General features: G+C 40.0%; 9 protein-coding genes across 9 annotated transcripts; 3 read left to right on the top strand and 6 right to left on the bottom strand.

The window, feature by feature from the left end:
* Nucleotides 1-3: 3 nt before the first annotated feature.
* VPS27 (ESCRT-0 subunit protein VPS27) lies at nt 4-2,064 on the bottom strand (the record flags this gene model as incomplete). The annotated part of the gene is made up of 1 exon (XM_037286585.1): nt 4-2,064. One exon carries the CDS (start codon nt 2,062-2,064, stop codon nt 4-6), a length of 2,061 nt encoding a protein of 686 aa, XP_037142480.1.
* Nucleotides 2,065-2,365: 301 nt separating this feature from the next.
* ROT1 (Rot1p) lies at nt 2,366-3,124 on the bottom strand (the record flags this gene model as incomplete). Its single annotated transcript, XM_037286584.1, has 1 exon — nt 2,366-3,124. The coding sequence occupies one exon, from the start codon at nt 3,122-3,124 to the stop codon at nt 2,366-2,368; it is 759 nt and encodes a 252-aa protein (XP_037142479.1).
* Nucleotides 3,125-3,368: 244 nt separating this feature from the next.
* On the bottom strand, nt 3,369-4,961 carry CLN1 (cyclin CLN1; the record flags this gene model as incomplete). The annotated part of the gene is made up of 1 exon (XM_037286583.1): nt 3,369-4,961. One exon carries the CDS (start codon nt 4,959-4,961, stop codon nt 3,369-3,371), a length of 1,593 nt encoding a protein of 530 aa, XP_037142478.1.
* Nucleotides 4,962-5,794: 833 nt separating this feature from the next.
* HG535_0A06910 (uncharacterized protein) lies at nt 5,795-6,724 on the bottom strand (the record flags this gene model as incomplete). Its single annotated transcript, XM_037286582.1, has 1 exon — nt 5,795-6,724. One exon carries the CDS (start codon nt 6,722-6,724, stop codon nt 5,795-5,797), a length of 930 nt encoding a protein of 309 aa, XP_037142477.1.
* A 145-nt stretch (nt 6,725-6,869) lies between these two features.
* BBP1 (Bbp1p) lies at nt 6,870-8,060 on the top strand (the record flags this gene model as incomplete). The annotated part of the gene is made up of 1 exon (XM_037286581.1): nt 6,870-8,060. One exon carries the CDS (start codon nt 6,870-6,872, stop codon nt 8,058-8,060), a length of 1,191 nt encoding a protein of 396 aa, XP_037142476.1.
* A 464-nt stretch (nt 8,061-8,524) lies between these two features.
* HFI1 (Hfi1p) lies at nt 8,525-9,883 on the top strand (the record flags this gene model as incomplete). The annotated part of the gene is made up of 1 exon (XM_037286580.1): nt 8,525-9,883. The coding sequence occupies one exon, from the start codon at nt 8,525-8,527 to the stop codon at nt 9,881-9,883; it is 1,359 nt and encodes a 452-aa protein (XP_037142475.1).
* A 159-nt stretch (nt 9,884-10,042) lies between these two features.
* CIK1 (Cik1p) lies at nt 10,043-11,962 on the bottom strand (the record flags this gene model as incomplete). The annotated part of the gene is made up of 1 exon (XM_037286579.1): nt 10,043-11,962. The coding sequence occupies one exon, from the start codon at nt 11,960-11,962 to the stop codon at nt 10,043-10,045; it is 1,920 nt and encodes a 639-aa protein (XP_037142474.1).
* A 501-nt stretch (nt 11,963-12,463) lies between these two features.
* On the bottom strand, nt 12,464-12,991 carry YAH1 (adrenodoxin; the record flags this gene model as incomplete). The annotated part of the gene is made up of 1 exon (XM_037286578.1): nt 12,464-12,991. One exon carries the CDS (start codon nt 12,989-12,991, stop codon nt 12,464-12,466), a length of 528 nt encoding a protein of 175 aa, XP_037142473.1.
* A 459-nt stretch (nt 12,992-13,450) lies between these two features.
* On the top strand, nt 13,451-14,113 carry VTI1 (v-SNARE protein VTI1; the record flags this gene model as incomplete). The annotated part of the gene is made up of 1 exon (XM_037286577.1): nt 13,451-14,113. The coding sequence occupies one exon, from the start codon at nt 13,451-13,453 to the stop codon at nt 14,111-14,113; it is 663 nt and encodes a 220-aa protein (XP_037142472.1).
* Between the last annotated feature and the right edge of the window lie 112 nt (nt 14,114-14,225).

The following is a 14,225-nucleotide window of genomic DNA, read 5'->3' as shown; positions in this document are numbered from 1 at the left end:
ATTTCACAAATCAATTAAAAGTGGTTCTTCAGACTGTGTTGGTACCGCTTGAGATTCGCTAGAAACACTCGGTAAGTCATGCAATGGTTGTGGTTCGACTACTTTTTTGATTGGAACTGTTGGAAAATCAAAATTTGTTATGGTAGCACTCTGTTGAGTGACTTTGTTTCCGTCCTCGTCTTCCAAAGGATAAGGTCTGCTATTGGACAGTCTCCTTTGTGTTGAATATTTCTCACCATTCAGAGCACCGTCATTAGATCGCTGTGATTGCTCTTGTGTTGATGTTTCTTCCTCTGTCATTGGATATGGTGGCTCCGAGAGTACGCTACTCATTGAAGGATGACTAGGATCAGCAGCAGCCTGTCCTTCAAGCATTTCATTTGAATAAGGTTGTTGCTGCTGCTGCTGCATTTGGACGGGAGATTGGGCATGATTGTTTTGTTGGGCCAAGGTTTGAGGTGGATATGGCGATTGAGGCAGGATCTCGCTTTCATGTGTTAACTGAGGATGAGTTTTATATTGGTGATCTTTTGGCTGTGGTAGCGAAGACGCGAGTCTCTCTCTCTGCGGTTGCAGATATTGATATTGCTGCTGCGGTTGGTACTGTATTTTATTTGACTCAGTAGAGACACCATCCGTTTGATAAGCTTGCACTGGTGCGGTTGCTGATTCAATAGCAGTTTCCTTTTGATAGTACAAGTACGGGTCAGATGGCGCTTGTGGAAGAGAATAGCGTTCTGATAAGTTTATATTTTTTAATTGCCTTTCTAAAAGTTCATCGTAAATATTCATGATATCTGAAATTTTTGTATTCATATCCATTAACATATTGTATTTTTGTACTGCATCGTTCAATGCGCCGTTTAACTTTGGCCTGGTATTGATTACTTTTTGATACAATGCTTGCAGCTGGCTATTTTCTAGAATTTCCGCAGGAGACTGAGTTTTCATTCGTTCGACTAAGGATGCAAAAAGATGTATGTCTTCTTCCTCAGTGGCGGTTAGATTGTATGTTAAAACTGAAGGTGGTGCAGATGCAGGCGAATTTAATTTCATCGGAGGCTGAGATAAGTGCTCTCTACGTTTCTTCTCTTCCGCAGCTTCCCTTAGACTAGCTTCAATAGCGGCTTTTAAATCAGGATCCTCCTGTTCTTCGGAAACCTTTGGTTGTGATTTCTGTTCCGTTCTCTCCATAATTGGAATAATCGGCTCCACGTTTCCCCGTGATTCTTTCAGGGATAGTTCAATTGCTTTCCTTAGATCATCTTCCATTTCTTCATCCTCATAATCTTCAACGCCCCTTGATGTCGATGTCTTTCTCTTCGACTTTTTACTTCTATGATGCTTCTTTTTTCCACCGCTCCCCTTTTTCATATTATAATCTTCAAAGCAGTTATCACAGACCCTAACTGCTTCATAAATACCCAAGTCAGGTAAAACAATGAAATTGGACGAATGATCCTGGCAGAAAACCCCTCCACATGATCGACAGTGATGTCGTCTTGTCAGTAATGAAAATTTCTTGGAACATATCATACAAGCATCAGAGTCTACCCAGTCTGCTGGTGTACGTGAGTCAAACATAACAGCTGATTTACCATCTTGTGAACTTTTCTCTGGGAAATGTATCCCATTGCGTACAAGTTTGTCGTGAACTTTTGCCACATAATTAAGCTGTGAGTCACCATGAAATGCTAAGTAGAGATCATAGAACATGCCACTAACAAGCTCCTGTAACTCATCATTCTTGTCACCCTTGATGATAGTGTTTTCCATAGTATCCATGAATTCCCTTGAACATATTTCCTTTATAAAGGGAATCCCCCCGTTTTTTATACATATATCGATAAGTTTCCATGTTGACAGTTGCGTGTTCGGGTTTGAAACAGTTGCCATTACTCTTTTCTTCAAGCACCGCATGCCATCCTTTGGAGAGACCCGGCGTGATCTTAACACATCAGATATCTCCAAAGCTGGTGGCAGGTCAAGCTCTCCATTAGGAATACTTTCGCTTGTAGCCTTTAAAATCAGAGCATCAAGCTCAGTTGTCGTATTCACAGACATAATCCTATCGTATTCCTGATATTTAAAGTGAACTCGCCTATGTCTTGTTCTAGTTATGATCGATGCTTAAAATGTGGCTAATCCACATGGCTGATCTATAGGAGTTGATCAGCCTACGACGCGGGAAAAGCCTCGAAGAGTACGTCACGTGAACGATGCACACACGAAACTGACACCTTAGGTGTCGTATATACCAAATAAAATGGGTTGAAGAGCCTTGCTATGTATGCGTTATCATCTACGTACTATTCTATACCTACTTATGTCTCTTTCTTTCCGCCCAAGTGTGCCTTATGCTTCTTCATGACGATAAAAAGATAAGCGAACCAACCCCTATCATGCCTGCTGACAAGTACCAAAATACATTAGAGTTCAGAATGCTGTCAGGAGATTTTCTGATGGCGTTAGTTTTGTGTCTGTTTTCCAAGCCTCTTCTCACAAGCTGTCTCAGAGAATCATTTTGAACCGAAGTAGACGAAGCAACTTCTTCACTGTTGGAAGCCGTAGGATTTAATGTCACTGTGGGCAGCATGAGAGGTGGTCTATACGCCAAATATAATGGCTGCATAGGTGAACCATCACTTTGATACAATTGCAATCTGTAAATCCCATGATATGGGTCCAGCTCCACTAAGAACCGCTGGAAAGTTTCCGTCTGATTATATCTAACGTAAGTAGAGGTTCCATTATCGCTGCATGGATCACTGTATAGTTGTCTCCCGTCAACCTCGATAGGATGCAATGTTAATTGTCCACTATCTGATACCTCGTATCTACCGTGTTGAAAATTGAGCGCCGCCTGTGGACATTTTGGATTCACAGGATTTGACGAAACTTGGTATGCTGCTTCTTCAAAGAAGCCATCTTCTGTAAAAGAATAAGAGATTCCTGGGAGTGAAGGCTCAATCAACAATTCATCAACTGGATCATAAAAACCGGGACCTGTGAACACCTGATTTGACTTTGAAGACCATGTCCCATGCAAACTCGAGGCGCCATCTGCGGCACAGAGTCTTTCATTAACAGCAAATATTACAATGAGCGATAGTAAGTTAACCATTATACCGCTGCTTTACTTGCGCCTTAATCATCTATCCCAGGTGTGCCATAAGTCTTTGTTTCTTATATGTTCAGGTTCTTAAAATAGATAGTAAAAGTCGTGTTTCGTATTATGCGATGAGAATGCAGACTTTCCACTCAAAACAAATACATATTCTTGTTACTTATATATGTAGTTAAGTGAATTTGATAATGAATAATTGAATTTGGTATTGAATAATTGAACTTGTTATCTATCAATCGTACTACATATTTGCGGAATTAGCATTAGCGACGCTGATATTACCAATGGCGAGAGATACCAGGGAGGATCTGTTGCTAGAATTTGCGCTATTGAAAGTTCCACTCGGCGAAACGAACATGCCATTATTTATGAATTTAGCCCTTGGTAGAATCTGATGCGTTCCTGGAAGTTGATTTTCCTTGTTACATTCGTTGTTATTCTCTTTGTAACTTTTGTTTTGTATACTGTTGACACTCAATGTGCTGCAACATGCACTCTCATTCTTGTATTGACCAAAGCTGCACATCTGCGGCGTTATCGGGGATGACTGGTCTACCGAGCTGAATACGCTGTTGTCAGACTGTGTGCTTGTGTTTCTCATCGGGGTGTAGTGCTGAGAGTAGGTTGGTGATGGGATAGAAATATGGTGATCGTAAGAACGAGCGTCATTAGAGATAACTGATCTTCTCGAGAGATCCATAGCAGAGGCCAGATGTATTTTCTTTTGCATTTCGACTTGATAACTTTTGATCTGCGCTATGAATTCCATTATGCCATCCTTTTCTTTATATATCTCAACCAGAGATTGAGGCGATTTTACGATAGCATTTATGAAAATGTTTAGCATTTGCGCCTGATTTGTTGCAGATGGAGCAGGTGTCATTAAAAAAGGGCATTGGTCCGCACCAGTAAATCTATTAACAATGGAAAAAATTCCTTGAGATATTTCATACAGCTCAAATCTGAGCAGATCATATTGCCACGTCGAAAGATCAATTAAAAATCTCTTCAAATTGATCAGTCTTATTTTCATATTCAAGTCTTCGTCATCTTCGTCCTCAAAAAGATTACGGTCTTCATCGTCCTCTTCATATTTGGCAATCCGTTCATCTACAGTAGCGTCGCTGTCGTTAGATGTTTGTGACTGCCGTTTTCTGTTATATTCCTTATTGTGATCAATTTGTCTTTTATATAATTCGTATTGTATCAAACAATTCTCATCAACATTTAACACGTAATCATTAATACTCGGCTCATAAACATCCCAAGTCAGTGTGTCCAATATGTGCCTTTCCATCTGCATAAACATAGATTCATCAAATACGTCAGTCCCGCCACAATAATGAACTAGCTCGCTTAATCTAGGAATACGAGCTCTTGGATTTGGACCATAAAATCTCCCACCAGTGGGTATTGAAACATTATTGATAATATGGTTGCAACCTCCAGAAGTCTTGGCAGATAACCAAAGACATGTAGCAACTACCAATTTTGCTTGATCTTCAAGTACAACCCTCTTAGAACAATAGCGATCATATAATCTCACGGCTTGGAAAAAGATACCATCGGTTACACGAGTCATTATGGATAACTCGAACAAAAATGTCACGATTGCATATCTGGTGGTAGAAGGTACCATTTCAGGTTGTTGATCAATTAATTTTGGATCAGGTTTTAATTTACGTGAAAGCGCATGTACACTTGCAGAAATCTCTTCGTGATATTCCTGAGCAGTCTCATAATGCGCCAATAGTTCTGCGTTCGATAATTCAATTGGATAGTACGTTTGCTTTGCTGTTATGTGAAGACCTAATTTAACTTCTGAATCAACCATGTTGGCCTTGGTAACGAAACTATTTTATAAAAAGGAAGTTGTTCTAACGAGTGGAGTTGCTTAAATGATAAAGCGGTCAACGAAGGGAATTGAGAGGGAATGAATTACTTGACAGAGTGACCAGGGGATGATGAAGTTCAATAGTTTCGTAAATCAGCGAAGATTTAGAAGAGTTCAGTGAGATGGGATTAAAAAGAGACTCAACTTTCTCACTCGACTTCTCTCCCTATAGTAACTTGAGTTAAGATTGGATTACTCTCGTTCTTATATATGAAATAGCACCTTACAGTAATTTCATAACAGTGCAGAATGTAGGCTGCGAAAAAACGAAAACTCTCAATAAAAGGAATCAATCTCGAATTATTTTTCTCCAAAACCTGAGAACATGATGAGTTTAGACAGTTCTCATGAGGTATGAGCAATGCAACGCCAAAAATTTCAGTCTGTCGCCAATACCGAAATCTCGACAGTGCATCGCCTCTGGTATAGCTAACGAGTATTGTCCTAGCCCACCGCAATTGGTGTTTGCTTATGCGAGAATGCCTGCGCTACTCTACGGTTCCCTTTACCCTCAAGGCGATCTGAGGAACCCAAAACGTGCATTCTTCTTTTTTTTTCGCTGGTAGAGACATTTCACGCCCAGTAAATTACTTGTTGACTATTGCCGTTTCCTGGTCGTTCCTAAAACAGTAAAACCTCGAATTGGCAAGCCTACCAACCCTGCAATACGACGCATCGGAACCTTTTTCGATGCTTCGTGACTTTTTGACACGAAAAATTTCACCTTTTTACCAAACGAGGAGAAGGCGCGACGCAAAATTTCGCGAACAAGGCTACTGAAAAAATGCATTTTGTAATTCTAATACTGGGGCAGCTGGTTGAAAGTCTACCATGGAGAGTTGTTTCTGTATGTAGCTCGTAGGCTCTATATCTTCATCTAACCCTAATTCGGGGCTCATATCAAGGCGATGATTCAGCTTGATCTCCTTCCAAGGTTTTTTTGGGCTAAAGTACCATTGAATGATTGATCTGTTCGACATATCGCATGAACAGCAAAGCTGAGATGAGCTAAGATTGGTTGCGGCAACATTAGAGAAATTGGCGGGCTTGCTTACCGTTACATACGATTCCTTACCAAAGTAATATTGAGAGAAGCCTTTTGGTAACATAGTTGTGGTTAACAATATAAAGTCCGGCAATAAATAAGTATTCAAAAAAGCAGACGAAGTCTTCGTTGTCTCATCATATTTGCGTACAATGGCCCATAATGACATAGTTTCGTCGATGAATCTGAGTAAAGAGGCACTCGAGCAAGCGCTAGAGTACAGCGTGAGGTAGCCGAGATATCGGTTGTGTCCCGTATTGAAAAGGTGAAGGTTTCCTGAAATTTTCTCCCACAGGCATATGATTCCCTGCGACCACATCACGTAGAATGTGGATATGGTGAAAGCTACTGTCATGATTTCTTCTGTTGTTACAGCAGCTGTCCCATCGCGGCTAACCTCTATATAGTCACAGTAAAGAGTTTTATCGCGGCTCCATAGCAGTTTGAAAAGATGTTTTGAATCATCTGAACCTTTATCGTTTATGAAACGTATGCTGCTCTCTCTCTTAATCGTATGCCGCCACCCTTTAATCAACTTACTCTTGATCATTATCTTGAACTCACAGTAAGTTGGGCTTCTAAAATTACAATAAACTACTAATCCATCTTCATCAAGCCACAGACATCTCGCTGCTGTGTCTGCTTCCACAGCACTCATTCAAATGGGTCTCTAAATTGTTTGTTTTTGTTTAATCTTTAGGTGTGGTTTTTATTAAGACCGAATTTTCATTAGTCGATATCTCACAGAAGAACAAAACAAATACTCCACAAAACAAAAAAGGCCAATTAGTATTCAAAAACGTATGCTTTGGTCCAGTGCCGACACGCCATCCCAAGATGGCACAGAGAATGGTTACGGTGGACTATATAAATGGACAATGGATGCACTATTCGGATCTAGGATATCGCCATCGCGAAAGTTCAGAGAGTTTTCTCAGGACGATACTAATTACAACGTAAATCTCACAGGACAAAGACTTCATAGAACATTTGATAAACCATTAGTAGAAGCGGGATCCGAAAGGCTTAGGTCCACTTCTTTATCAGGTCTTGATCCAACGTTTTACAACCGGTATGAACTATTACCTGAGTTGAGTGATGATGATGGTGTCGATGCGGACATTGACGTCTATAATCGACGCAAAAACAGCCCTTTTATCGACCACCCCATAAACCCAGTACCGCAAATGAGAAAGGAACCCACGGACACATTTGGTGCGAGAAAGGGATATCAAGACAGGCCATCGAAGAAATATCATGACGACGACGACGACGACTTCAGCATTGTAGCCAAATCACCACTTGCAGATGATCCCATAATATCTCGATTATTCGAAGGCGGAATCAAGAATGCTGTACGACCTTCGCAAATTCCGGGCAAATTCCCATCGCCTGTGAAAGTCACTGCCACTAAGTTCGATTATACAGAGGAGTACTTAAGCATTCTGGATCAATTGGAGAAAAACGACAGATTGCTCTCAGATATGAACACTAATCTTCAAACGAAGCGCGACTTGAATATAAAACAAGAAGAGACATACAAAATGAAGTATCGCCACACAAGATCCGAGCTAATCAAAGAATTGAAACATTCAAAGGCTCTTTATGATAATTACTACAAACTGTATGGCAAATATCAACAGCTGAAGACACTCAGTCAGGATGCAGTTCAATTACAAACACAAGTGTCCAATTTAGAGACTCAGTTGGTCGATAGTGCTATAGAAAAGGAAAAGCAAATTCACTCTTTGACGAAAAGAATGTTTGATCTTGAGCAGCGAGTTCGGGAAGCTGAGTCTTCCAAGGAAAGGGAAGCACAAAGGTATGAAGCACACATTGCAGGACTTGAGGCCCAACTTGCAGCACGACAGCTTCCTCCTTCTGGGGTCTCTTCCTTGTCATTCTCACCATCGCGTTCCCATTATCGAGACCAAAGTTCACTGTCGGATTACAATGCGGTCGTAGATACACAGTTCCTCAAAAACCTTCATTAAAACTGAAATTAAGGTCGCCGATCAGTGCGGCACAATTTAAAAAGGATTCTTGATGCACCTTTACCAGTGCTTGTAACTATATACCATCATACACTAATAGTGTTCTCTGACATTTACTGTCATTATCGTATTACTGCTATCATGACTTACGGACAAGTTCTAATAATGCGAAAAGGTCAAAATTGAAAATTCGGCCCTCTTGAAGTTCGCTACAGTTAACCAATAGCAAGAGAGTATCATAAGGAGCTACGAAAGGTATTAGAGGGCGTTGGGAGGTAGCAGCAGTTTATAATTATCAAAAGGGATTTTCTACAATTGTTATCGGGCCCTCGTTTCGTTTCAATTTTGCCCATATTTGTGTAAAACAATACAAGAAAGTCAATTACGATTAAGAGGATAAGGCGCTTGACACGTGACAGAGAAGGTTGAACGCCATCGCTAAAGGAACAATATAAATATTGTGGATGTCTATGGTCAAATCTCAAGCTACTGGGATCTCTGCTAGTCAATTAGCTCGGATTGATTCGCAGGAATTGAGTACTACATTAGGTGGCATGCACAACAAGCGCCAAAATGGCCCCGCTGCTGCGATAAATGCATCAAAATCCGGAGAGACTTCCAACTCCACTAATGCAGATCTTATTAACCAGAGAATTGATTTGGAGTCATTGCTTGGGGGGGTTACAGACTTGCTGGGGAAAGAGAACTGGACAAAATACGCACAAGTAATTAGTTTGTTCATACTGGGAAAATTATCGAGAAAAGAGCTGTGCAACGAATTAGATTTACTTTTCACACCTATTGATGGATCAAGCACAAATATCAGTCTGAGTGCCAGTGCAGACGCATCGAAGGCCCCCCTGCGTGGCAGGGCCTTGCTGATACGAATGCACAATCACTTGCTGCTCGGGATTCTTGCGAATTCCCTGAAAGATTCTCCATTAATGGGCAACCTATCAGATGGAACATGGGGGTTTGGGAATGGCAGTTCACTGGCAAATAAAAAAAGGGTCAATAAGCATAATTCACAGATAGAAACATATAAAAAGATAGTAATGTCGTTACCAGTAAATGATCGGCAGAGACTGAAATCTATTACAAAAGAAGCCGGTAAAAGGGGATTTGTTCTTTGTTCTGTATTGCAAGCTAGGTTAAATACAATTCCAAAGATACCGATTGTATTAAATCCTGAGACTCTGAAAAGAGTCAAGAGTAATAATTTAAAAACACCATTGGAGTGGTCACAAGACATAATGAATGGATTCAATGCACCACTCGCTACCGATAGTTATTCTTTACCAGATACTGAGTCTTTATTTCTCAGAATGGTGGGAATATCGCGTGAACATGGCTTAGTTGGTACCGTAGACACTGGTTGTGTTGAGCTGCTTTCTTTGGCTTTGGACAATTATTTGAAAAATATACTTGAATCAGCAATTGACACAGTACGATATCGACAGAAAAAATATTCAGAGTACTATGATCTCGGTGACAACGGATTCTATGAGCCAGTAGCGGAAGATGGAAAGGTTTCTCCAGAAAAGGAGGCCTATGCTAAGAAAGAAAGTATGTCGTTGACTAACGAAGATCTCTACGACTGTTTCACTTTATTCCCCAACCTTGTAGAGCCGACCGGCGCGTTTGTTAGTTTACCAGCAGTGGGACTTTTAAACGATGATGAGCTCGTTGTAACTAACAGTAGTATTGATGACCTTGCCGATTTTTCTGAAGATAGACCAACTTTCACACCATTGGATGAGCGTAATATTGGTACTAGAGAAGAATTGAATTGGCTGATAAAGGATATTTTAACAGAGGACTAAATTTATAATATATCCATAATCATTCTCACATTTAAATAGAGCATGATAATTGCATTCACAAACATGTGTAAAAATACAAAATAATAATAAAATACTTCGAAGAAATGCTATAATGCAAGTATTAAACTTTAAATAAAACCACGGTATCTTTGGAAGATTTTATAAAAGTCTATTTTTATCATTTGATTTTATCCTGAAATTTTTCAGTTTCCTTAGATTTCCAGATACTTCAAGTAGTGCTTCATTCTCCTTTGTTTGGTCAATATGAAACAAGAAGAATGACTTTGTGTCCGATAGTAACTTGTTGAAGATTAGGCCGATTGGAGAACTCGTCAGTTGATTTGACGCTACGGAGTCATCCAATGTCTTCATCATCTTTTTGTCATTTATCTCCATGAAATAAAAGTTTACTGGTCTGCCAAGCAAGTCATCCTTTCTCAAAAGTTGAAATTTCAAAACGCCAATTCCAGACATTAAAGTTTGATTACGGTCATTGATGATGGATGATAAGTTTTTAAGGTCCCCCATAAGTTCTATGCGGGTAGAATCCAGCTCTAAGGAGTCCTGCTCTATTTTCAGTTTGATTTCATTGTCGAGCTCATGACCGGTTTTCAAAAGCATATCTTGTGATGGCATTTCTTCTGACAAGAATACGTATTGTAAATGGATTTGATGACTCTCATGGCATTTGGAATTGACATAGTCTACCACGGCGATTCTAAAAGATTCAGAAGGAACTTCACTCACAGAAATTAGGTTAAAATTATACCCTTTCTGTAAACACATTTCATGATACATATGATACTCCTGCATTAGCAAATCATTTTCTAACATCAGTGAAGAGGGTATAATTCTCGTAAAGGTATAAGTTTTCTCATTGGATATATCTCGTAATGTTTTTCCAGCATAATCGACCGAATATCTCGTTGAAGTCTCAGTATCATTTAAGATATATGCAAACCTTCTTACTTTGCCCGTTAACTCATCAATTGAATTCTCCAGCCTGCGTCGTCTGAGTTGTTCTTGCTCCATCTTATCGAACTTGGCATTATAATAAATTTCCTTCTGTTGAGCAATCTCTTTGACTATCTCGAATTCTTCCTTTGCTAATTTATGCTGCCTCTCTATGAGATCTAATTTCTCTTTAGAGGGTTTGTTTTGAGCCAGGATCTCGGTTGATGATGTCTTAATACCTGATATTTTTTCAACTACCTCTTTGGTGATGTTATCCAATTCACTCATTTCATTCAGTAAGGTTTCGCGCTCCAGTTCAAGCTTTTTTCCTCGATCCTTCAATTGCTTCTGCTCATCAGTAAGGCTATCCATAGCTATTTTTTTTGAACCTTGAAAGTTTTTGAATTTCTCATTCAGCTCCTCGTCATACTTGCAATACTTTTCTTCATTCCTCAGTCTCAAGGTATTTAGCTCTTCTGTAACTTTACTCAGTTCTTCTTTCAACTGTTTTATCTCGTATGCAATTTCTTTATCTGGTTTCAAGTTTTCTAATTCCAGGATTTTACTGTTCCATTGCGCATTTTCATCATCTAGTATTTTCTTTAATTGATTTTCAAGCTCTTGCACTTCTATTGAGAATTTTTTAGCCAGATTTGATTTGGCCATTTCTTCGTTTTTCCTCTGTAAATCAACTTCCCTGTCCTTCAACTGTATCTGTGAATCCAGCTTCGTTATCTCTTTCCTGATCTCATTACAGATAGTGAACCTCTTTGACATAGAATACTGGAGATCAGGTAGTTGCGTTTCTCGAATCTGTGAAGTTTCCTTCTCGATTTCAGAAATTGCATTTTTGAAATGCAATATATCCTTTAAGATTTTTCTTTCTCTTTTTTTAACTTCTTCAATAGCCGCAGCATCTCCAAATACGTACTTATTCATAAGTCTTGCACTTTGTGTGACATCTGTTGAGTTCCTGTGAGACACACGCGCGGTGTGCATCTGATTTGTGAGGTCCTGCAACATTGGTGACGATAACCTAGGACGCTTTACCTGTGGGTACTCCCTTCCTTTCGACCCACTTGCATTATTAAATGAGATCGACGGTATTCTCGAATGGTTGTGCATCCCTTTTATACATGTAGTGGCAGTTGTGCTTATTTGCGGGTTTCAAGCTTGTTTCAGAGTAGTGACGGCGGCACCGTAAACAACCACAAATTCAGCTGTATCTATCTCAGAAATGAAACCCACTGAGTAAAACTTTAGGAAGTGGAGTTCAGAATATATTTTGAAGAGTTTCACGAATATGCAATCTTGATTGCTCTTTAAAAATGCTCATCCTTTCTGATAATTGGTATTATTCTCAAAATGTAAACAAAGATAAAAACACCGGGCGACTTTCCACCATACTAAAAGCTATTGTATAGATCACAATAAACGAAACTAGAATCAACCGCTTTTAACTATACATCAAAGAAGAAGACTTCAGCTATTACGCGGTGTGAAAGTCTTTGACAAGAATAGCATTGGGCTAACAGCTGCCAATATGGCATGGAAGGTACCAATGAATGCATTTGATTTTACGTCGCGGGCTATTTACAGGTGCGTGCGTAATGACAATTGGTGCGCTTAGTTGAAGTCATTGGACTTGACATTTCTGGTCATCGCCGGTAATGCCACTCTGATACCGTCAATGTCCTTTGTCATCTTGATTTGGCATCCGAGTCTACTGGTTTCCGTCAGCCCGTAGGCCAAATCCAGCATATCGTTCTCGTCGTCGTCGGGCTCTGGTAGTGCATCGTAGTACTCCGGATCCACAATAACATGACAGGTAGAGCATGCACATGAGCCTCCGCAGGCGCCTTCCATGTCCAGGTTGTGTCCCTGGGCTATATCCAATAATGTGTCGCCTTCGCAAACCTCATACTTCTTTTGCGTTCCATCTTTTAGAATGAACGTAACATGCAATTCCTCCCCGGGTCTAGGCCTATGTAGATCACCGTGGTATGATATTCTTGAAGAGCTGAAAGATGCCCTCCCCGTAAAATTGGTTAGAAGTGTTGATCTTGGCATCGCTCTTACGCCCGTTACCATATTGTTCGGCTTGCAGAGCCTCAGTGCATTTCTGAAGCAAAATATGGAAGAAGTCCTGATCATGGTTTGTTGCCACTCGAGTTAACCCCAAATTACAGTCTATTCCGTTCAATTGGAAGATTTAACGTCTAATTCCTCGGTCGCAGACTTTTCTTTATTTTTTATACATTTTTATCGTTTTTGTCTAAAGCCGCTTTATCGCTGTTTCTGCAAAAGCGATGACATAGAGATTTGGATGCAGAATGAAGTTTACAGGTAAAAATCAGAGTGCTGAAAGATGCTATATGGTTTGGATCAGTGGCATAATTGATGTTATCTGAACCCACTAAGCCTTCAGACTTAGAATCAGCTTCAACGGATTGTATTTGGCGTTAAAAGACTCCGGACAGCAAATGTCATGGGGCACGGAAGGAAGACACAGTATTGAGCGTGGCTAAAGGGGAAGTAAATGAGGATGGAGATGAATCTCAATGGCAGACTCTCGACCCAAAGGATTGATAAAGAGGGTTAAAAATCCTGAATATGAGCACCTTATTGTCATCATATGAATCCGAGTTCAAGGTTACATTGGAGCAGGCCCGCTCTAGCCTTAACAACGCTGGCAGCGAACCATTGCCTCAACGAAATGCGGTGCTGAAACAGGTTGAACAGCAGCAGGAAGAACTCTTTGACCTCTTGGATCAAATGGAAATTGAGGTTAACAATAGTGTGCGTGACTCTCAGGAGCGTGCAGTTCACAAGGCAAAGATAAGAGAGTACAAGAAACAAGTGCAAACAGCGTTGAAGCAGCCCTTGCAAAAGTTGATTGATTCTAGAGATAGGGATATGTTGTTTGGTGATATGTCCGATTCAGTACCTTCAACTTTGAATGATGAGCAAAGGCAACAATTGTTGTCTAATCATAGTCTCTTGGCGAGCTCCGGGGATAAACTGAGGGATGCAACGAGGATTGCGTCAGAAACAGAGGGTATTGGATCCCAAATAATGATGGATCTCAGGTCGCAGAGAGAAACGTTAGAAAATTCCAGAAACACCTTGTTTCAGGCAGACTCTTATGTTGATAAGAGCATAAGGACTTTGAAGACTATGAGTAGACGATTGGTCGCAAACAAGTTTATAAGTTATGCAATCATCGCGGTTTTGATATTGCTAATCCTTTTGGTGCTTTTCTCTAAGTTTAGATAAAGCGCGGGGAAAATAAAACTTGTTATGATAATATATTAATAACTTTATATAATATATGTAAGCAGAGGGAATAAGTAAACAAAGATTTAAGTAATTTGGACAAAGCAATCAT

This window comes from Zygotorulaspora mrakii, chromosome 1 (assembly GCF_013402915.1).
Source record: "Zygotorulaspora mrakii chromosome 1, complete sequence".
Classification (NCBI taxonomy): domain Eukaryota; kingdom Fungi; phylum Ascomycota; class Saccharomycetes; order Saccharomycetales; family Saccharomycetaceae; genus Zygotorulaspora; species Zygotorulaspora mrakii.
Note: the sequence above shows the minus strand (reverse complement) of the source record. Positions and strands in the feature narration are given on the sequence as shown.